Source organism: Aedes albopictus, chromosome 2, assembly GCF_035046485.1.
Source record: "Aedes albopictus strain Foshan chromosome 2, AalbF5, whole genome shotgun sequence".
Classification (NCBI taxonomy): Eukaryota; Metazoa; Arthropoda; class Insecta; order Diptera; family Culicidae; genus Aedes; species Aedes albopictus.
This window is the reverse complement of record NC_085137.1, coordinates 356,816,458-356,842,205: the sequence shown is the minus strand read 5'-3', so window position 1 is coordinate 356,842,205 and position 25,748 is coordinate 356,816,458. Positions and strand designations below refer to the sequence as shown.

Here is a 25,748-nt window from a genome sequence, read left to right as displayed (position 1 = left end):
CCCAGAAGACTCCGAAAAATCTTTAGAGAAAGTCCAGGATAAATTCTGTAAAAACTTCGAGAGACACCCCAGGATCCCAGGAATCTTCTGCGAGAAGTCCCGGGAAAAAGCTTCGAGAGAAATCTGAGAGAAAGTGTTGCGAAGATCTCGGGATGAATCCTGGTAGAAACTCGAAAACACGTAACTATGGGAGCAATACTAGGAAATCCTATAGAGCAATTCTTTATGAAGATATGAAGATTCTCAAGGAAGAATCCTGGAATGAAATGTTCAAATCTTGGAAAAATGCTGTTAGAAATCCAGTAGAATCTCCGGATGGAATTCAAGAAGGAATACCAAGACAAATGGCGTGAAAAAATACGGATGGAATCTTGTAAAAAAAAAACCTGAGAGAAATTTCAAGAAGTATTTCCAAAGAACTTCCAGAAAGAAACCTTGAAGGAATTTCTAGATGGATATACATCGCCATTTTTTGATGGATCATAAAACGACATTTTTTGTGCAGTGGACTTTATTTCTGAGTAGATCTACAAGTGATAAAGTTCTCTATTTTTTATTCAGAAACCCCTGGAATACTCTGGGAAATTTTGCTTCGACAAAAAAATAACATATTGGGTAGATATGTTATTTTTTTGTCGAAGCAAAATTTCCCAAAGTATTCCAGGGGTTTCTCAGTTAAATAAAATTCCTTGAGGTTTCCCGGTTTTCCATGTTTTTCCAGGTAGTAGACACCCTTTTTTAACTGTTTCAAGTTACCCCATACTGCCGGTGGACGCATACTTGTCCCATGTGCAAAAACCGACAATCGAGAAAATCGCGTCCAAAGTTCAAAAAAGTAAATTGCCTCAACTATGAAGCATACGTGCTGAATCGAGTTATAACATCGACCAATTTTGAATTTGAGCACTATTTTATTGTTTTAAAGCGATTTTGATGTTCCATAGGATTTACAATGAAACTTATGCGTCCACTTTTTTTTCGACAATTTTAGAAACAAACTAATCGTTTTTATTTACCTATATGATAGTACACTATGAATCATGTTCATAAGCTGTAAAATCTCAAATTTGTCAAAAATGCACATGGGACAAATATGCTTCCACCGGCAGCATAGTGGTTGTCGAATATGATAATGATTTTTACATTACTTAGTCGATAAGTTTATCTAACTTTTATCGTTCAGATAAACTTACTATAGTATATATATTATATAGTATATATATATATATATTATATAGTATATATATTATATAGTATATATAATATATATAGTAATATATTGGGCACCTTAACTGCAAGCAAGGTGTAGTGGAATTTTCCACAACATCTTTTTCTGCATCGCAAATTTATTATTTCCCACGAGAAATAATGAATTATGCTTAGCTTAACGACAACGTGCCGACTTTTGGTTACCTGACCGGCCGATGTCATCTAACACCCCATGCGCGGCTCAAATTGACCACGCAGCATTAATTCGTGTGAACATGCTTTATTCTTTCCTCAGGTAATGTGTAACTTTTCTAACTAATAAAAATCATTCATTCAATGTCCAACAAGCAAAGTGTATACATCGTGTCCTGATGACAGACCCGTGCGCCTTCTCCATTAATGTTCGCGAAGTACGGTACATGGCGACCGTGACAGGATCCACACGAAATTGTAGTAACATATCCACTAGAGTGGGTCAACGTTGTATGGAGAAACTTTAAATTTGATTGTATCATCCCGGAACAAAGCTTTTTCAATCTATATTAGCGCCTAAAACAACTGTGCAAAATTTGGGAGCGATTGGTTGCGTCCCCGTATTCCGCATTGCGATTGAAATTTGTATGGAAGTTAGTATGGGAAAACGTGCTTTTTTGCATTTTACTCATAAGTTGAATTCTTTTGTTCAATACCATGTAACTAATGACGTTAAAGTATAGCCTAGGATATGCCGAGAAACTTTGCCGAAGACCGCAAAGTGATCCGACGCTTGTGAAAAAAGTTATTCGCCTGGTAACTTAGGCCAAAAATTGTGATTTTATTATTGATGTTATTCCTTTACATGTTAAATGTTAAGCACCACCGGGCAATCTGTACGTTATAACTTTTTTCACAAGTGTCGGATCACTTTGCGGTCTTCGGCAAAGTTTTTCGGCATATCCTAGGCTATACTTTACCGTCATTGGTTAGATTGTTTTAGAAGAAAAATTTCAATTTATGAGAAAAATGCAAAAAATCACGTTTTCCCATACAAAATTCCATACAAATTTCAATCGCAATGCGGAATACGGGGAAGCAACCAATCGCTCCCAAATTTTGCACAGTTACTTTGTACGCTAAAATGAATCGAAAAAGCTTTGTTCCAAAAAATCGACTTTGTTGACCCAGTCTAATATCCACTGCACTCAATTGTTGTGTCTGTACTCGAATTTTGTGTGCATAAATATCGAAGCGTCGGAAACACCATGCATAATGATGCTTGATAGTGGTTCCGACATTTCGATCATTAAAGCACAATATATCAAGCCGTCACAAATTTATTTTCCAGATAACAAATGTAATATTACAGGTATTGGTACTGGGTCTGAGACCACCCTAGGAGATACAAAATCAAACGTAATTGTAGAAGATCTGACACTTCCTCAGAAATTCCACATCGTAAGGAACAACTTTCCAATTCCCACAGACGGGATTTTGGGAAGAGATTTTTTCTGTAAATATAGGTGTAACATAGATTACGATTCCTTTTTATTGTCTGTTAAAATAAATAATAATGTTATTCAAGTACCAATCACCAATGAATTGGAAGGTAATTTTATAATTCCACCTCGATGTGAGGTGATAAGACGAATCAATGTACACAATATTGTAGACAACGTTACCATTGCAGAAGAAATACAGCCAGGTGTGTTTTGTGCAAATGGTATTATAAGTAATAAAAATGCTTATATGAAAATTATTAATACTACTAATGAAACGAAAAAGGTATGTTCTAAGTTTGTACCAAAAATGGTTCCTTTAAATGAATATAAAATAAATTCATTAGAAAAACCATGGAATAAAGTTAAAGAACGTAGCAAGCTAGTATTGAAGGAATTAAATATGGATCCGAAGATTGATCCAAAAATTAAAGAAAAACTTGAACGACTGTGTGAGGAGTTCAACGATATTTTTGCACTTAAAAATGATGTTTTATCCGTGAACAATTTCTATAAACAAGAAATATGCCTCAACGATTCACGACCAGTATATATAAAAAATTATCGGACCCCTGAGTCTCAAAAAGAAGAAATAGATAACCAAATAAACAAAATGCTAAACGATGGTATAATTCAACCTTCTACTTCGCCCTACAACAACCCTATATTATTAGTGCCCAAAAAATCAGAAACTGATAAAAAATGGCGGTTGGTTATAGATTTTCGCCAACTAAATAAAAACATTTCCCCAGATAAATTCCCATTACCTAGAATCGATGAGATTCTCGACCAGTTGGGACGAGCAAAATATTTTTCAACGCTCGACCTAATGTCAGGATTTCATCAGATTCCGCTGACAGATGCAAGCAAAAAATTTACTGCTTTTTCTTCAAGTAAAGGACACTTTGAGTTTAATAGATTACCGTTTGGATTGAATATCAGTCCAAACAGTTTTCAGAGGATGATGTCGATCGCTCTATGCGGACTTCCTCCTCAATGTGCGTTTTTATATATCGATGATATCATCGTCATCGGTTGTTCGATAAATCATCATTTATCTAATCTCCGTGAAGTATTTTTATGCTTGAGAAAATATAATCTCAAACTGAATCTGCCAAAATGTCATTTCTTCAAAAGTGATGTAACCTATTTAGGACATCATATATCTAACAAGGGGATACAACCAGATAAAGCAAAATATTCAATTATAGAAAAATATCCTGTGCCAAAAACCCCTGATGAAACACGTCGATTTGTTGCCTTCTGCAACTACTATCGTCGGTTCATTCCAAACTTTGCTAATATTTGCAATCCATTAAACAAACTTCTAAGAAAAAATGAAACATTTATTTGGAGCGCAGAGTGCCAAAACGCTTTTGAAATGTTAAAAAAAAGTTTATTATCACCAAACGTTCTACAATTTCCAGACTTCCAAAAGCAGTTCATATTAACAACTGATGCATCAAAAGTTGCATGTGGTGCTGTTCTTGCTCAATTACACGATGGTGTAGAGAAGCCAATTGCGTTTGCCAGCAAAGCATTCACAAAAGGCGAATCACATAAATCAACGATTGAACAAGAATTAACAGCAATTCACTGGGCTGTTTCATATTTTCGCCCGTACTTATATGGACGAAAATTTGTAATTAAAACGGATCACCGTCCGTTAATTTACCTTTTTTCAATGAAGAACCCATCATCAAAGCTCATTAGGATGAGATGGGATTTAGAAGAATATGATTTTTCCATTGAATATATAGAGGGTAAATCAAACATCGTAGCAGACGCATTTTCTCGCGTCCCGCTTGACATGGATGAGTTAAAACAGATGTATGTCATTACACGATCAATGACAAGAAATATATCAAGCCAACCAATTAATGAGTCTCAGATGCAGAAGCCTGATCAACTTCATGTATATGAAGCGCTCAATAATTCAGATGCTTTCAAACTATCTAAACTATCATTCATTAAATATCCACAGTCATCAAAACTATCGATGGTGCTGTCAAAGAAGAATTATAATCCGAGACTAACTCTAGCGTTAGATCTCAAATTAACAACAGAACATGAAAAGGAAGAAGCTTTGAAGCAAATTTTTAAAATATTGGAGAATAAAATCCAGAAATCCACAAATACAAGGCTGGCCAGCCATAAAACAAATGAGAATCAAAAAGGATTTTTGAGTAAAATGATAGCAATCGCAAAGAACGATACAATATTCCAACATATTGATATAAACTCATTTAAAGACATTGGTAATAACATCCTTAGGGATGCCACCATATTGATATACGAAAGACCAAAACTAGTGACACATGAAGATGATATATTGAGAATTCTTAATCTACATCATGAAACTCCTATCAGAGGACATTTAGGTACAAATCGATTGTACAGAAAGCTTAGACCGTTATATTCATGGCCCCACATGAAAAAACGCATAGCTGAGTATGTAAAAGCATGCACACTATGTAAAACAAACAAACATTATTCTCAAGTTCAAACAAAATTTGTTCAAACTACTACCCCTACAAAATCATTTGATATACTTTCAATTGATACAGTTGGACCATTTACCTACACAAATAAAGGCAATCGCTATGCAGTAACCATGCAATGTGATCTTTCAAAATTTATTATAATAGTTCCCATTCCGGATAAATCTGCAACAACTATAGCAAAAGCAGTTATTGAAAAATGTATTTTGATATTTGGCCCAGTATCTTCGATAAAATCTGACCAAGGTACTGAATATAAAGGAGTATTCGATAAAGTTTGTGAACTTCTTAAGATAACACATACTTGTGCCAGTGCATATCACCCCCAAACCATTGGATCATTAGAAAGAAGCCACAAAACATTGAATGAGTATTTGAGGATTTTTACTAATGATACCAAAAATGATTGGGATGAATGGTTACCATTTTTTAGTTTCTGCTTCAACACAACACCATGTGTAGATCATGGATATACGCCATTTCAGTTAGTATTTGGAAAAACATGCAATTTATTTGATATAGCTTATTGTATTAAACCAGATCCTTTGTATAACTACGAAGCTTATGAGAAAGAATTGAAATTCAAACTTCAAACCACACATTTAAGAGTACGTGAAGCAATTGTACGAGCAAAAACAAAAAGAACTACACAACTCAACGCTAAAATTGAAAATACAGATTTACAAATTGGCGATACAGTTTATCTAAGAAATGAAAATAGACAAAAACTAGATGCAGTAAACTCCGGACCATTCACAATAAAAGAACTAATGGACTGTAATGCAGTAATCTTTAACCAGAATAATCAACAAAGACTTCAAGTTCATAAAACGCGCCTTACGAAATTTAAACCTTTAGAACAAAAAAGATAATGACAACAAATACATTGTTTATTACACTCAAAATTATCGTTCCTTAAAAAAAAGGGGAAGAGAGCCCTCAAAACAAAAATTATTTGTATACTGAAAATTATTTGTAAAGGTAAGAACAAAGCATAAACGGAAAATTTATTATTGTATACCATAATTTTCTTTTAGGGGGAAGGTGTAGTGGAATTTTCCACAACATCTTTTTCTGCATCGCAAATTTATTATTTCCCACGAGAAATAATGAATTATGCTTAGCTTAACGACAACGTACCGACTTTTGGTTACCTGACCGGCCGATGTCATCTAACACCCCATGCGCGGCTCAAATTGACCACGCAGCATTAATTCGTGTGAACATGCTTTATTCTTTCCTCAGGTAATGTGTAACTTTTCTAACTAATAAAAATCATTCATTCAATGTCCAACAAGCAAAGTGTATACATCGTGTCCTGATGACAGACCCGTGCGCCTTCTCCATTAATGTTCGCGAAGTACGGTACAAAGGTCATCAGACTAAGCGCACTTACCATAGAAGAGAGGTTAACCACGATTTCTGTTACTAACGCGAAACGTGAAGTAGGTACATTTGAATCCACACAATTCGGAACAAATTACTTTCCAACCATTTCCTACACCTAACCAAGCGAGCCGCATCATAAAACCCCAATCAAATTCGAACAATCATCACCTACTACAATAAAATAGGGCCCACCACAATTATAAACGTAGACCAGAACGACAATGTTTATCAGCATAGCGGAGCAAAAGCTATGCAGCTGAGTGGGACTCGACTGACTTTGAGCAGCATGATAAAATAAACAATCTGAAGCGACACCCCATACTAGTAGTCAAGCAGATCGATAGCATTTTAAATGTAATTAAATCCATCATAGAACTTGATCTAAGGTAAGACGATAATCGGGATCGTGCAAAATACGAATAGTACACGTAATTCTGTACAAACATATGTCGGTAAAAAATGCTCAAATTCAGGAAAGCTCGATCCAATTTTCCCTTCAAAAGAGCGAAAACTTAGAATCGTAGAAGTCGAAAATCATTGGATCGATCAAACTTTTTCTCACTCTGATAATTCTCTTCGGATAGCGAGTCCCTTTTAGAGGAGAATTTTGAGTCTAGAAAGGCCTAAGTCACAAATACTTTTACCATCATTTTATATATATTATTATGTATGTCCTGTGCCTAAGTGCTTCTACACACGATTCAGACGAGTCCCCGATCATTGAATCTATAGAACTTTTTTTCACTCTGGCAAGCTAAGGTTTCGAATACGAGAACGTTAGCATGAGTCTTGAAAAGGCGTAAATGATATCACACACTGTAACGAACGCGAATCAATCAATTTGCATTTCAAACTCAAGTTGTCATTTTCCTTAAGTTATACAGCGCACCGCATGGCATATTGTTAGTTGCAATATGCGCATAGTTGATAATTCTCTGCTACCCAAGACAATTACGTCATAAACTAATCTTCTACGAAGGACCAAGAAAGAGACCCATAAATTGTAATGAAAATAGTGACGCACCGATAGTGGCGGCGATAACAAAGTAGAGATAATAAGAAAGGGACCCAAAAGATAATGAGTCAAATCAGGTAGAATGTATTGTACATTCATTCATATATATAAGGCTTAGCATTAGTAATAAAGTTAGTTCTAGACCACAGTTCTACAGTGTATGTTTTCTACATCCGAAAACCGTAAAGCTCCGGCGTCACATTTTGGTGAACTACCAGAGAGGAAAGTACTCGCGACGTTGTGTTGAAATTGTGCAGTGATACCGGCGCGCGGAGATCAACTAGAATAAGTGGAAAGGACTCCGACAATATAAAAAGTTGTCGTAATAAATAGCTACAGTGATTGATTTTGTAACGTGGTTTACTGTCGCCAGGAGTGCAGTCTGAGTGTTGTGCATTGTCACAAAATTTAACTGTTACAAATCTTGAGCCAATAGTGGCAAACATTCGAAAGTTGTGAATAGATATTCACGAATCGTGTCTAAAATACCTTGTGTGTTGAATATTAAAACCCAGAGTGGTAATTCAAGTGAAACTAGGACATTGGACATTTTTGAAAATAGTGAAACTGCAGTGTGTGAATTAACAAAAAGGTTTGGAAATACCTTTAGAAGCTGTCATCAGAAGTGAACGCGCAGATCCGGCAAAAGGAAACAGAGAAGCAAAGTAGCAGCAAACAACCAGGTGAGAGTAAAGTGAACATTTGCGATGGCAAAATCAAAAGCTATGTTCCAATTCGTGGAAAATAAGAACGGAAACTGCCGTTTATGCAAGGAAGCTGACACCAAGGATAATATGGTGTCTTGTGACGATTGTGATAGGTGGTTCCACCTTAGTTGTGTGCACCTTAAGCATACGCCGTCACAAGAAGAGCGATTCCTTTGCGCCAAATGCGAATATCTGGAAATCGAACGAGCGACATTATTGGACGTAAAAGTGAAGTTTGATTTAGCGAACCAGCTAAATGAATCGCTGAAAATTCAACAAGATGTGGCAAACAGACGTCAGTCTGAAGGTTCTTTAAATGCGACGAGGCAAGCATTAATCAAGCTTCCAAAATTTAGTGGAGAGGCTCGTGAATGGCCGAAATTCAAAAGCATTTTTAAGGACACATCTGCCGAAGGTAGATTTACCAATCTCGAAAATTTATCAAGATTGGAAGAAGCTCTGTATGGCCAAGCTGCCAAGAGCGTGTCAAATTTGATGATAGGGGCTGCTAATGTTCCTAGAATAATGCAACGGCTTGAAGAAATTTATGGGAGACCGGAGGCTATTTATCAGCAATTATTGAACGAGCTGATAAAAACATTGAATCAACCCAAACTCCATACTATCGATATTGCTAACGCATTGGACGATTTGGTTGTGACAATGGAAACATTGGCCAAGCCAGAATTCCTTCATGATTATCGGTTAATTACTGACATAGTATCAAAGCTACCATTTAGTATGCAGATAACATGGACAGAAGCGCTTCAAAGAAATGTCAGTCAGCCAACTCTCCATGATTTGAATAAGTGGCTGCAAACTCACGCAACGACATTACGGAGATTAGCACCACCTACAAGAAAGGAACAAAAGCCCAGAATCAATATTCATAACAATCCTTCAAAAATGCAGTGCAACATTTGTAAGCATGAGCATCAAACGTTCAAGTGCAACATATTGAAAAACCTCAATGTTGAGCAAAGGCAACAACGAATTCAACAATTGAAACTGTGTTTTTCTTGCCTGAACAAAGGACACGGTAGTAAGTTTTGCAGAAGCAAGCGAGAATGCAAAATAGACGGTTGCAAGGGAATGCACAATCGTTTATTGCATAAAGCAGCCGTCGAGAAACCCAAGGAAAATCAAAATCTGGAGAAGGACAAAACTAACAATAATCATCATGGAAGTCGAAAATCAACGGTATATTATCAAATAGTACCAGTAACGTTGCAGAATGGAAACCTCTCTTTGGAAACATTCGCTTTCCTTGATCCCGGCTCGTCATTAAGCCTTTTGGATCAATCGGTAGCGGATAAACTTGGGCTCCATGGACGGTCAGAACCACTGGAATTAACCTGGACGCAGAACGTTTCAAAGGAATCACCTAGCCGAAGAGTACAGCTGTGGATACGCGGACATGGAGGAAAAACTTATTCAATGAAGGATGTCAGGACCATCGAGGACATTGAACTTCCAACGCAAACATTGGATATTAAACACATGAAGAAGGAGTTCACTTATTTAGCTGATGTTCCAGTTCAGGGATACGTCAACGCCAAGCCCACGATTTTAATTGGTATGGAGCACGCTCATTTGTTGTTGACGACCGACAGAAGGATAAGTGACGAGAACTCGCCGATGGCAGCGCGTACCAAACTAGGATGGTTGATTTTCGGTAAGGTATATAGAGGTGAGCCTTCATATTCTTTTTGCATTAGAGAGCATGAAAGTACAGATTTAAGAGCAATTTTTGAAAATTATTGTTCTACTGAAAACTTTGGAGTCAACGTCGTTAATAAATTACCAAAATCAGCAGAAGTAGAAAGAGCTGAATCAATTATTAAAAATACAATTAAATATGAAAACGGACATTACTCAATAGGATTATTGTGGAAAACTGAAAGCATGAGTTTCCCTCCAAGTTTTAATAATGCTTTCAAACGTTTGGAAATATTGGAGAAGACATTAGCTAGGAAACCAGAGCTAAGAAAATGGGCAATTGAGTCATTTGAAGGATTTGTTAAAAAGGGTTATGCCCGTAAGCTTAGCCCACGTGAGCTACTACAGGAACATCCAAACACCTATTATTTGCCTCATTTTATTGTGACAAATAAAAACAAAGTCCCACCTAAATCAAGAATTGTTTTTGATGCAGCTGCAGCAGTAGAAGGAGTATCTTTTAACTCAGCACTGCTTTCCGGTCCTGACACAGTAAAATCTTTGTTCGGTGTTTTTGCTAAGATTCAGAGAGTTCAAAATCGCTGTTACAGGGGATATACAAGAAATGTTTCAGCAAATAAAAATTGTTATGGAAGATCAGCCTGCACAAAGATACCTTTGGAGACAATGTGAGGCCGATAGGGATCCGAGCGTATATGTGATGGAATCAATGATTTTTGGATCAACGTGTTCTCCTGCTTGTGCTCAAGCAGTGAAAAATTATAATGCACAGCTTTTTAAGGATGATTTTCCAAAGGCTTCTGAGGCTTCTGAAAATAACTTTTATGTTGATGATTATTTGGATAGCTTTGATGAAATTAAAGAAGCATCTGAAGTTGTTCAGGGTGTTATAAATATTCAACAGTATGCTGGATTTCATCTAAGAAATTTTATTACAAATTCGCAACAGCTTGCCAACGTTATTCCTTCAGAAAGACTTCATGTTTCAGAAATAAAATGGTTCGAGAATAAAGAAATACCAACTGATAAAGTATTGGGTATCTATTGGAATACAACAACTGATTTGATCGAATTTCAATTAAAACTTGATCGATTGGAATTCACAAGGTTGATTACAAAGAGAGAAACTCTCTCGTTTGTAATGAGTATTTACGATCCCTTAGGGTTAATTTCGAACTTCACAATTCATGGTAGAATTCTTTTACAAAAATGGCATAAAGAATCTTCTGATTGGGATAGCCAGTTACCAGATAGTTTATCAAATTTTTGGAACTCTTGGATAGATATGCTTAAACTTGTCACCCATTTTAAGATTCCAAGATGTATGACCTTGAAAAATGCATTGTTTTATGAGTTGCATATGTTCGGAGATGCTTCGGAAAATGCTTTTGCTGCCGTTGTGTATCTGAGAAGTGTTACTGCAAATGGCACTGATGTGAATATAGTGTCAGCAAAGGCAAGAGTTTCACCGAATAAAATGTTATCCATACCACGTTTAGAGTTGCAAGCAGCAATATTAGGGATAAGATTGTTGAATACCGTAAAGAAAGAATTAAGAATTTCGATTTCAAAATGCGTCATGTGGTCAGACAGTCAAACTGTCCTAGCCTGGATTAATAGTCAGCATAGGCGGTATAAGCAATTCGTAGCTCATCGAGTTGCTGAAATCTTAGAAACAACTTCAATGGATCAATGGAGATATATAAAATCATCATTAAACCCTGCTGATGAAGGTACAAAAATTAAAAAGGGAGCATCATTATGGCTCAATGGACCATCGTTTTTAAGAAAATCAGAAAGTTATTGGCCAAACTGGACAGTAAGTATGGAAACTGATGAAGAGCTGAGAAACTATGTAAACATTCATCAAAGAATACATCCTTACTCTTTTATTCAGGACGATTATTTTTCGGACTGGTGGCGTTTGGTTAAGCGAACTCTAATAATAAAAAAGTTTACCGATTGGATTAAAAATAAAACAGATTTTGATCGTAGCACTAATTATGATGATGTAAAATGGGTTGAAAACGCGATATTCAAAAAAGCTCAATGGGATTGTTTCGCAGAGGAAGTAACATTACTGAAAGAAGGTAAAGAAATTGAAAAATCCAGCAACTTACGAAAATTGAGTCCAATGCTTGATAATCATGGAGTACTCAGAGCAAGAGGAAGATTGGAACACGCAAGAAGCATACCCGAATCAGCAAGAAAGCCAATTATATTACCATATGAACATAATATTTCTTTTTTAATTGTAAAGACATATCATGAACGGTATTTGCATCAGAATGACAATGTCGTGATTGCAGCTATTCTTCAAAAGTTTTGGATTATTAAACAAAGGTCACTTTTGAAAAAGGTCAAGAAATATTGCCAAGAATGCATTATTGCTAACGCAAAACCAGTACCACCCATGATGGCACCCTTACCAGATTATCGGACCGAATCTTTCTTGTATCCATTTACGCATACTGGAGTGGATTACTTTGGTCCATTTGAAGTTGCAGTAAAACGATCAAGAGAAAAACGTTGGGGTGTGATTTTTACATGTATGTCTAGTAGAGCAGTTCACATCGAAATGGCTGAGAAATTAGATACAGATTCTTTTATTGTCTGTTTGCGTAATTTTCAAAACAGAAGAGGAAAAATTAAGCACCTTTACAGCGATAATGGCACCAACTTTGTTGGAGCTGACAATGAATTAAAAGAACTAATTGTGAATATTGATAAAAGAATGAGAAACGGTGATGCGGCAGCATTAGCCTTAAAATGGACATTCAATCCTCCCGCGGCATCCCATTTCGGCGGAGTATGGGAGAGGCTTATTAAAATCATAAAGTTATCGCTATATAAAATGCTGAAGCAGTATGGTAGTCGTTTACCACGACCAGCAATTTTAAGATCTGCTCTGATCCAAGTAGAATTTATTTTAAACTCTCGTCCATTAACACACATACCAGTAGAAGATATCGACGACGAAATAATGACACCATTTCATATTCTAATTGGTCGTGCTGGAGAATATGTACCACCTTATGATCCAACTGCAATTCACTTAGAAAAACATCATTGGAAAAAGGTTCAAAACTATGGGAAATATTTTTGGGATCGGTGGACGAAAGAGTACCTTCCATTATTGTTGAAACGAAATAAATGGACTAATCAAATTGAACCTATTAAAGTTGACGATATTGTTGTAATAACTGATGATAAGGCACCTCCTGGAACATGGCTGAAAGGTCGAGTAATCAGTGTTAGAATGGCTAAAGATGGTCAAGTAAGATCTGCTGAAATTAAAACATCTAAAGGTATTTATGAAAGACCAGCCGTCAAAGTGGCAGTTTTAGATGTTCGGAAAATTCAAAAGCCAAAGCCATCTTTAGAAACAAATGATGATTTATTTCAACAAACTCAAAACTTTCAAGGAAGTCATGACACAATTCCACTTTCAGAACCGAAGAAACTAGATTCACCAGATTTAATCCCGAATCAAGATGATCATGAAGAAATGTGCAATCTACGTTCGAATAAAACCATAAGAACAAAAAATCCTAGTAACTTCATATCGTTTATGTTGCTTGTATACATGTTTACATTAATCTTTGGTTTCGAAACTAGAGGATTGATAGCATTTGATTGTGCCAACCCAGAGGTAAACATGACAAGTTACTCGCTTCTTGATGTAGCTTCTTGTATTCCTCAGAAAAGTAATTTGAGTTCAACAGAAATAACAATACAGGTTTTACAAAGGAATGTAAAAAGTTTAACTAAAGTTCTTCAATGTAAGGTAATAATTCGAAGGTCCATAAGACATTGTGGAGCATTTTCGCATACTTCAGATTATCAGTATGGATATTCTTACATCGTCAAAGAGTTCAATTCAGAAGAATGTACAAAGGTACACGCTTTAGGAATTGTATCGCTGACTCATGACAGACAAATTAATGAGCTGAAGTTAAATTCCACTACAAGGGGTGAAACGCTTATTGTAGGTAGCGTGACTGGAAATTCATGCAACGGAGGCACATATAGTACACCATTCTATACATGGACTGGGGCACTAGTTTATTATGAGTACGAGATTGCTCTATACGACTATATTGCAAATATTGACCTTGAAAATGATCAGATATATTTGAAAAATGGTTTAATGTGTTCGTATTCAATTGGAACATGTCTAGATTCCGAAGAAGGTTATTTGACCTGGAATGTAGACTTGAATCAGTCCTGTGAAACAACTGAATTTGAAGTAATTTATGAAGGACTTGTCCATAAAACTACAAGTTTAGAGGGTAATATAAAGCAAACTCATTCAGTGGTTTACAGCACTATTTCAGAAAAGCAAGTATTTTCGATCAAAACACGAGAAGATACTCGCATTTGTGGTTACAACGGATTTACTACTGATCATCCTAGAATTTTAATAATTGAAACAGAGAGTATTAGATCTCCATTTACACGAAAAGCAAACAGTGGAAAAAATTTGGATTTGTTTACTTATTTTAATTCCAAAATTACTCTTGTAGAAAGTTATATTGGTCAATCTTTAAATGATATTTACAATATGGTTATGGCTGAAATGTGTAAGTTAGATAAAGTTCTTTTAGAAACTAAGCTTACACTGGCTAGGCTTAACCCGAATGAATTCGTCAGCAGCATAATGAAGAGAAATGGTTACACAGCAGTAGTCGCTGGCGAAGTTTTGCACGTTTTGGAGTGTAAACCTGTTTACATTACACCAAGATTTACTGAGCAATGTTATCAAGAAATTCCCGTTTTTTACAATAATGTGTCAATGTTTTTAGCTCCAGTTACACGCGTTTTACAAACATTAGGAACAGAAATAGAGTGTACTCCTCTACTTCCTGCCAAATTCAAATTTGGGAGCAGATGGTACACCACAGATGGAAGATTACGAGAAACCACTGCGCCAAGTAAACTATCAACTGATATTGTTACCAGCTGGTCATACACGCCATTGCCAAACTTAATGGAGAGTGGGGTTTATGATTCCAACAGTTTGGTCAAAATGAGGAACATGATATATGAACAAGGCGAAAGACGTGTAGCATCTTCTGTAGTTTATAAAATTTTAGCTGGACAAAATCCTAATACTCAAGGCTTTAGATTTGATGCTTTATTATCTGAGAAAATAATTGATGGTGCAATACATAAGTACTGGAACAAAGTGTTGGCTTGGAGCACATGGTTGGGAAACACTACGTCAACATTCATCGGTATTTACCTATTCGCTCGAGGTTTAAAATTTATTGTTGATACAATCATACATAGTCAGATATTATATGACATCTATGGTTTCAGTTGGAAACTAATAGCATCATTCTGGGACTCATTAACTAATTTTTTGTCGCATAAAAACATTAGAAGGGAGACGGTAAACAAAATGGAAAATAATAGATGTTCAGAAGAGAATCAACAACCAAACAATGAAACAGAAGAAACAGAAATGAACCTGTATAGAGGAAATGTGTATCCAAAATTCAACACAAATGTCTAGTCCTAAGTAAAAAGACAATATTAATATCATTTCATATAATAAGTAATAAATCGCTTATCGACAATTATTATTGTAAATCTAGTAGATTTACGGGGTCCGGAATGTAACGAACGCGAATCAATCAATTTGCATTTCAAACTCAAGTTGTCATTTTCCTTAAGTTATACAGCGCACCGCATGGCATATTGTTAGTTGCAATATGCGCATAGTTGATAATTCTCTGCTACCCAAGACAATTACGTCATAAACTAATCTTCTACGAAGGACCAAGAAAGAGACCCATAAATTGTAATGAAAATAGTGACGCACCGATAGTGGCGGCGATAACAAAGTAGAGATAATAAGAAAGGGACCCAAAAGATAATGAGTCAAATCAGGTAGAATGTATTGTACATTCATTCATATATATAAGGCTTAGCATTAGTAATAAAGTTAGTTCTAGACCACAGTTCTACAGTGTATGTTTTCTACATCCGAAAACCGTAAAGCTCCGGCGTCACACACACGATTTGGGCGTATCGATTTTGACTACTCTCCCTCTCGAACCTCCTACCCTGAGTGAGTAGTATCGGTGTTCGAAAGTTACGCGTTCCGTCTAGTCTTTTGGTTGGCATACACGGAATGTAATACCGTATTCCTTCGCAACGTTACCAACCGTGAAACGTCTGTGGGTTTCGTCATCTGGATCATCGGCGATTAGGGTAACGGTTGAATTTTGGACCCCTAGAGGATATTAGTTTGAATTGAAGTCAAAATCAAGCAGATTCAGAGGGTATTCACACATAATGATGATGTTGATATGTTTATAAAAGCCTCCACTGTCCGTTAAAAATACCCACAAGGTCATTTCTGGCTGAAAATTTGATGAAAATAACTGATTTTTTGAAGTATCAGTTTCCACTGTTTTGGACACCCCAATGTATTTTGGACCCTCTTAAGCATATATTTTGGACACTCGATGTTTAAACCTGCTTGAAACTATTTTCGAAGAATCTGCAACTTGGATATGCTGCATTGCATCACATCCTAATTACTTGATTGACAAAGGCTGATTAGACGAACTTTGCGAATTTAATGCGCTAGAATGATAAACGTTTTTGTTTACATATGCAAGTTTCCCCAGCACCATTTTCTCTTTTCGTAAACAAGCCGCGACAATCGCGCGGATGACGAGATTAACAAAATATAATTTCAAGGCAAATACATAAAGATATTTCCAGTGAGGAAATGATTACTGCTTCTAAACATCTTTGTCATCTCTTCATTAAATCTGTGAAAGTTATGATAATACGATCCAAGGGGTCCAATATATATGGGGGTCCAAATTATATTGGTTACCCTAATCATCGCAATAGCTGTGGGCAAGAATGCTGCTGTATTCAGTAAGAATTTGGTCTAGTCCTACCGCAAGGGGCACACCACACCAATCGCAGGGTGGCCACTCAATTTTAGTTTTAGAATTCCCGTCTTTTTCCCGGTTTTCCCGGTACGATTTTTCAATTTCTCCCGGTTTTCCAAAATGGACATTTTTAGAGTATGTAACACCCAACTCTCGTTTTACGTAAAAATTGGAACAATGTAAAAAAAAAACACTCAAAATTATGTATTGACCTAGTAAATACTAATACTTTTCCTCAATAAACCATATTTAAGAAGGATTACAGTTGAAAATAATCAAACTGTTTTAGCACTGTTTTGCAACAACGTTCTAAATGATGATAAGAATATAGTAGTTTACGCAACAAGGTGCAGAATAAAGATTTTTACAGCACGAGTCGTACATTTATCCAACGAGGCTTGCCGAGTTGGATAATTACGACGAGTGCTGTAAAAATCTAGTGCTGCACCGAGTTATGTACAACGTTTTTTGCAATTTCATAAATTACCACTTGGGAATAGTTTTTAACAAAACTTTTTTATCAAACTGTACACGATGTTCATAGCTATGTTTAAGAAAGTCTGATCATAGCAGGTTATACTGTTCAGTTGTCACATTTTTCCGATCCAGCGTTCATAAAGTTTCAAGAAGTGAATCAAAACTGAAAACAGTGCTGTAATGGTTCATTACGCAACGCAAATCAGTGCTGTAATGAACCATTACAGCACTACTAATTTGGTGTGGGAAAGTAGGCCTATTTCTGACAGATTTGCGTGAGGTAAAACAGCCTATTATGATGAGAAATTGCAAAAAAGATTTTTTCTTCTACGTTAATTCTAACTTAAAGCTTGTATTTCACACTGCAATGCAGAAGTACTCCACCCTCTTCATCTTTTAAGAATGATCACCAACCAACGATTATAAATAATCTCAGTCAATGTTAGGTCACGCCACAAAAGCGTAGATTATTGGACGCAGCTTAATTTCCTCGAATTTCTCCCTAATGCGGGATAAAAAAGAAAGTTTAGCTGAAACCAAGTGTAATTCTGAACAAATATATTTTACTTAATTGCAAAAACTTATTCTTATAACAAATTTTACACCAATCATTTCACATCAGATGTGGAGTAATTCGAGTATTGATCATGCGAGAGAAAGTTGGAAACTTCGGTAGTCAAAACTTCGGCGAAGTTCGGCGTCGGCATTATAATTTGGGGATCGCCGACGCATAAGAATTGCCTGTGTCGGCGACGCTTCAGTTAGAATGCCGACGTTTTTACTTCGGCGAACTTTTGTTGGGGATAATTGATTTCACATATCGACTTCGGTCTAAAATAAATCAATATGTACAATAATACGCAATCAAATGAATCGATTTATGGATCTTACAGTGTGACAGTGTGAGTACAGGGTGGCCACACAAAATCAAAATTAAAATTCCCGCATTTTTTCCCGACTTTTTCCCGCATTGATTTCAAATTTTCCCGACTTTTCATTATGTACCTGTGCTGCTGTTATACGCATAATTGTCCCATGTTATATGGGGTTCCCATATAACATGGGCAAATCGGGCGTAGAACGGCAGTGTGGAGCATGTAAAATATCCAAGATTCCAAACTTTTGAGTGATCTTCAAAACTTACTGAAATATTGACTGTGTCATTGTGATACTGTGACAATTTTACAATATTTTGGAGACGTTAATATCAAAAGAAAGTTACATATAAAACATGCTTGTAATTTGCTTCTTATTCTGGATGCTTTGTAACGCAAACCTATACTTGAAAATATTTGTGTTGGAATTCCCAAAAAAATAATGTGAACTCCTAAAGAAATGCTTGAAGAAGTTCCAATATAAAAATATAGTCGGCTAACTGAAATACTCTTTAATGAATTCTTTATAGGAGTTTATTTTTTTTCGCTATCCCAGGAATTCTGAAGGTGTGAACGATGGCATTATTGACGTAAATCTGTTACAATTCCAATAGGCAGAATTATTTGAGTATTTCTGATGGATTTCTTCGATGAAACAAATTTTCCGGAGGAAGTTTATTGCAAAAACATTGAAATAAATGTTTGTGATATTTTCTCACATACCATGGAAGGAAATCTATTTATTGATTTAATTATCAAAATATTCTTTAGAAAATAAAATTCCGTTATATTAACAAGTTCATATACAAACCACAAGATTCAAAATTATCCGATATCCATTAGATTACACACAGCACAGTTTTATATGTCATATATATAAAGGGCTACAAGGACTCGCTGGCGATTTATGTCAAAAGTCTTGGAAAATCTCTAAAGAAATTGGCTTTTGAAGATACATTTAGATAAAAAATGCAATACTCAGATATTTTATCTGTTATGTTCTCAAATACAATCTATTCATAGAACAGATAAGTTCTGTTCTATGAGAGCACCTAATTTCTTAACAGAATTTTTCTCAAAAATTTTGAAAATGTCTGGGGATTTTCATAAAATGTTTTCTTTTCATAAACAATTTCTAGTATTTTTGTAGGGAAATTCTCAAACCCTGAAAAACAACATTTTGACATTTCTGCCGCAATTTGCAAGGCTCTTTTTAGATTCTGGGCTTAATTTCTAACTATATAGTCCCATTTTTGAAGAACCCATTTGGATACTCGTGAATAATTTTTGATAGAAACTGATGCGTAGACATTGAAAAAAAATAAATTTCTACAATTTTAGCACAGCCGGTTTTGAGTAACATTGGAATTACTCAAAAATTAACCATTGGATTAACCCAGGGTAACTCAAAAATAAATCATCAGATATACCTACAAGGAGTGGGCTTAACGGTATTTCAGTATAAGAGGTATCAAAAGACATTCAAAATTTCTGGGCAATGTTTCGTCAGCAAGCACCAACCCCAAGAAGGACATATAGCAATTCTTCAGATGTGCATTTGGAATGAAGGTTAAAAACTCCTCTACAGTTTTCATATGTCTGTCCTAAGGAATGCTTTCCATTGGTTACACTAGGTATTTCTTCAGGAGGCAGGCCATGTATTGAAAGATTCAATAAAAACCTATTTTTTTAAATAAAATTTTGGAGGAATATTCAATGGCGTTTCTTATAAAATCATTCAAAATTTGACAATAAAATATTTTTTGCCATATTTTTTTCACGTTTTTAGATTAGGGTTTTGTTTAGTCGTTCAAAACTTCATTTTAAGAAAAAATCATTTTCATTTTCATTTTGCAACATTTGGTGGGGCAATGAGAGCGCAAGTCAGTCCAAAGCCGATGATACGGAGGGGTAATGGCTGAATAGTCTTTGCTGACCACATAAACGCCATGGGATAGGAAAAAGGTATTTTGGTGTGGGATTAGGGTGTTGGTACAGACTTGACAATATCAATGCTATTCAGATGCAAAATAATTTTAAGGCTCAATAGTGAATCGCATACCTTCCAAAACCAAAAAACAATAATCCACTAAATACCAAGCAAGTCAAAGAAAGAAAAAGCGCCCGATTGTTTATTTTGTCAATTATAACAAACGGAAACTTCTACCCTCTCCGACTCGCCTTCACCCCGGAAAAAATGTCCGTTCAGTTCTGGAAAATATATTATCCCCAATTAAGGCGAAACTGGATCCATTTCCTGACTTTTTGGTTTTTGATTTTTTATAAAATAACGAAGCAATATTTTCAAAATCGGTTTTTGTGCACATGTAGAGTTTGGATCAAGGTATCTCCTGATTTTTTTGTCAAGCTTAGAAAATTGGAGTTAATAAATAATACATTACAAGGTTCGAATTCCCATAGAATGAGATTATTCATTCGCACTACAACACCATAGGAGATAATATCACATTGGCTGATTACAGTACAGAAATGCGAAAAATCTCCCTTTTCCCCCTATCCGCAACCCGGGGACGCGCCCTGTTGGATTTCGAAAGCCTCGGAGAATATTACAAACCATCAATGGCATTCTCACACACTAACCCACATCATTGTCCATTCAGGGGTCTGACTGGGCCTATTACCCTCCCTCAGTTTGTAATATTCTCACCAAGTTGGAATTATATTTTCCCGACACATAAATGACTTCGACAAATGTTCGATATACTATGCAGCATCATGATCAGTATAAGAATATCAGATGACTTGAAGAACTGATTTTTACAGAATTGTTTGCCACTGAAATTCAGCTATTCCAATCTTAACTGCAAAGCACATCGACTACATGCCTGCAATCAAAGCTTCCTGGAAGATATAATCCTAGCCCAGGGAACTTCATTTTAAGAAATTTGTGATTTTAAACTTTATGTGGCCGACAGGGTACCCGGGTACCCATCACCCATTAAAAATACACGGTGTAGAAAAAAGCAAAAAGTTTGTCGGACACATAACGGTTCAATATGTTTGTGCCTAAATTTAAGATCTAATCATTGACTCGACCATCCGGACATCGAAAACCTGTCACTCAGATGTCGTGACCCAGCGGGCAATCCCGAAGTCCGCGATATTAGGGATTCAGGATTGCTATTATTCTCATTCTCTACACCAGATAATCACTATCAAACAAGAAATAACTCGTAATTCAGAAACCAATGCTCATCAGCATCATTTGGATGTTGAAATTACTGCGTGAGGCTTCTGGAACTGTGACAGAGTCTAGATTTGGAGTGAGTCAAGTGCTAAATCTATGTTTGAGTTTAAATTCTGGACGCGTCACACATCATTTTAAAAATTCCCGATCATAAACAAAATTCCCGACTTATTCCCGCATATTTCCCGATGAGTTTCAATTCCCGACTTTTTCCCGCATTTCCCGAATTTCCCGAGTCTGTGGCCACCCTGTGAGTAAAGTACTGTCCACGTACATACTGTAGCTCCTAATACTAATATTTGTTTTCTGTTGGAAATGTATCAACGAAAAGTATTTGGGAACAGGTCCTATTGAAGATAAAGTGAATATTTTCGTGGCATCATAAAGTGCACGTTGAACAGGAAAACCAGGCTGGTACTTCCGCTTCTTCTGAATACTTAAATTTAACTTGAACAGCTGTCTAGATATCTAAGTCTTCAAACGAGCCGAAATAAATTTGTCCAATTTTAAATATAGTTTCTAACCACAGAAGTCTGAAAACAATTTTGGACACGTAGTCACGTGCTTCCTTTCAGAAATATATGAAGTATTTATTTTCTATTTCTTACAACTTTGAACAGCCAAAAAAAGCGTTCCCAAAAAAAACCTGAACAACATTTTCTGCAAATTGGCTTACTTTAAAATAGGTGTAAATTAATAGTGTTTTGGATTTTTTGATAATGGTTCCACTATTTAAACAAGTAGTTAGTAGATAGCCCAGAACTAATGTTTTTTTTGTTTTTAATAATGTGTATTTTAACTTATAGCTAATTCTACACTTGAAAAAAAAAACTAATGGTGTTACAATAATATTCTGAAAACTATTACATCTAATTCCGTTTGTATCAAGTTCGTCGAAAATGTTAAATATTCTTATTGAAAGACACAATTCTATCTCTTCCAATTCACTTTCAATATTTAACCCTCTACTTCCCATGGTTGCTCTAGAGCATCATCGATGTTCGACGAACTCAAAACGAAAGGAATAAATTAAATGTGATGCAATACTTTTTACAATGCAATTGTAATCTCATTAGGTAAACGCAACTAGCAACACACGTTTAAATAGTAAAACTATTGACAAACAATTAACTGTAAAACTTTTTTGTTGATTTCGAAAACTGGCCAATTCAGAATAAGTTTTATTCGAGCTTTTTTTCGGAAACGCTTCCTTGACATTGAAATAGTCGTTCAAAATCGTGGGGTAGAAAGAGTTAATCCTTTATGAAATTGTTTATGTTTGAAATGATGCTGAAGTTCTAAATTTATTCACAGATTCAATAATGAATTAGCTGATACCTGATCGTCGATTAATCATCGTGATAGCTGTGGACAAGAGTGCTGCCCCGAGCAGAGTCCAACAACAAAATGATAGCAAATCGAAAACCCGATTTATATTCAGCAGCAAATTGATATCACATTTTGATATCAGATTGTCTTGACTAAATTTGATTACAAATATAGATTTCGTTTTGCTGTCACTTCAAGCTATATAGAAAATAAGTTGTTAAGGTATTTCAAAACTTCTTAGCCAACCTTGTATAATAACTCTAAGAATATACTTATAGTGTAATTATTTTATGGTATTTAGAATTTCATATCAATCGAAAAACCCCTATATTTAACAATTTTTCCATTTTTTCTTACTGATAGCAAAAACAGTTATCAATTTACTATCACTGATAGCAGGATTTGTTTTCAACTTGCTGCTACGGGAACATTTTCTGCTCTCATTTTTGATGTTTTAACTGTTAAAACGACCAAAACGACAACAACCTGAGTTATCATAATTTGCAATATCACAACATCAAAATTTGTTTTCAATTTGCTGTCAGACTGCGCGGGGCTGGATTCAGTAAGTATTTGGTCTAGTCCCACCGCCAGAGAAACACCACACCAATCGTGCTGCCAATTGGAAGAATGTGTTGCCCCAACAATTGGCTCCAGAGAGGAACTACTGCCACCAACAATGACAGTGGCAGAAAAGCATGGTTAACGAGTTGCGGCCCGAAATAATGAGACAGACGTTCAAGCGATAAAACAGGAAAAGAGAGTCACACCAGACGAAGGAGAGGAGAGAGGGCACGCGATTTGAACCGATTGTGAAGGATAATCAACAAAGTAATGACTCATTGGAGTCAGCAGTCTAATTTCCGGAAATCCCCCATAAATCATCAGCCTGTTCCTACTGTGGACTTCGTGCAATTGAGCAAAATTATGATAATGATGAACCTGGGTTTGTTAGTGGAATACTTGTAAGTAAAAAGAAAATCGTTTTAAGTACTGTTCCTTTTAATTCCACTAAGAAATTGCATCCTTTGACAGATAAGACACTGAAGACGACCTTACAGTTGAGGTCGAAATTCAACTGTAAGGTCGTCTTCAGTGTCTTGTACTTGTTGAGTCAAGTATTGTCGTCGCGGTTGAAACCCGAAGTTTCCCCACACCCGACAATCGTTTTTTCTCAAAATCCATACGTGAAACCTAACGTCGGACGTACTGCCTATGATCGCATGATTGTCCCATATGAATAGGAAACCCAGCAAATATGGGACTGATATGCGATCATGGGCAGCGTAGTGCGCTGGACAGCGGACCTGGCCCTCTATCCAGCGCACTGTGCCCGACGTACGTCCGACACACGGTTTAGTGGAAAAATCGATTTTCGCGTGTCAAAAATTCCGATTTTCAACTGCATAAACAATACAAGACACTGAAGTCGACCTTTTACAGTTGAAGTCGAAATACGTATCCGTCAAAGGATGCAATTTCTTAGTGGAATTAAAAAGAACAGTACTAACACGCTTTTCTTTTTACTTTCAAAATTATGATTCTGAATGATATACTTTGAATAAAGAGAGAGCCGTAGATGTGTAGTATGTAGAATGTACCAATACACTTTTTATCAAAATGCAAATCTCTTAATATATTGAGTATTTCTAAATATTACAGCTTGTTGCTTCCTATCTAACTCTTTAGTTATAAAAGACTCGATTTAGTTATAAAAGAGATAACGAATAAGACAGACAAAAAATCATTATCATTAAAATCATATTACCAATTCTGGACGAACATTTGAAAAGGGCCTATCTGCTTTTTGTAAACAAACATGTTTTTGTCTCTGTAGGGCCCATCTGCATCCACCCACGCACATCAACACCCTTAACAGATAGCTTGAAGAACACTCTTTCTGATAAGGGTGTTGACGTGCGTGGGTGGATGCAAATGGGCCCTACAGAGACAAAAACATGTTTGTTTACGCAAAGCAGATAGGCCCTTTTCAAATGTTCGTCCAGAATTCATATACTATGAGTCACAGTTTGGACAATCAAACCTACTACCTATTGCTTACAGGATACGATACTATGAATATGAACAATTTGACTGCCGACACCGAATTGATAAGCAATATTGATAAGCTTTAGTTTTGAACCGCTCAGCCTCTCTGCCGGCTGCTGGTAGGTACTTGCGATGAGTCATAGTGCTCGGTGGGATACTAACTGCGATTTACTATTTGAGTGATGGAGATTGTAAATACACTATTAAACTTCACGTTTACTGGATATGCCTAAGTGGTAGAACAATTGTTGGTTTTGTTACATAAAAAATTAACACATGCAATATACTAGTAACAGTTACAACACGCAATCATACAAGTTACGTGTTGTTCCCAGCAAAAGATGATCCTTATTTTTGATTAAAGCTGTCCAGAATTTAATTACAGAACATTTCCAACCCATCAAAATTCAGATCATGTTCTAGAGACGATGCACCCCGATGCATTCGCTCGGCTTTTGTTCTATATCCCTCTTCTATGATCCGGGCAGCTGCATGTTTGGTTTCTGATCCGGATCGGTGTTGGTCTACTTACAGGATGGTGTTTCCTCCATGGTGATGTTTTGCACACAAATAATCCTCTCGGGTGTCGGAAAATCACAAGTTTCGCACTGTGCACTAAATAAAGCTGGCAAAATAATCAATTTTTCGCAACACCGATTCGCGCACGCAATGAAAAAGTGTTGTACAAAGATGATGAGAAAATACAAGACCGACGACGATTTTTTTTTCGGAGTTTTCTTTTGTTTGACGTATGACGTATGCAGCTGGAAACGTCAAAACACGAACAGGGTTGTGCGCCGTCCAAGGTTCAGCTAGGTGTACACTTGATAAACGCGGGTCTCAACCGTTTGCAAACGCAAGAATGTTTTTACTATTTTGTTTTGCTCCGAGATTGATTACGAAATCATTTTGTGAAG

The 25,748-nt window shown here is 36.1% G+C and overlaps 1 protein-coding gene across 1 annotated transcript in view; it reads right to left on the bottom strand.

The window, feature by feature from the left end:
• LOC109406379 (tumor protein D54) overlaps positions 1-25,574 on the bottom strand; it is a 61,259-nt gene extending 35,685 nt beyond the window's left edge. Inside the window, exon 1 of the mRNA XM_029866414.2 lies at positions 25,364-25,574. Coding sequence (XP_029722274.1) covers positions 25,364-25,382 — 19 coding nt within the window. The 5' untranslated portion in view covers positions 25,383-25,574. The remainder of the gene's footprint in view (positions 1-25,363) is intronic.
• Positions 25,575-25,748: the final 174 nt, after the last annotated feature.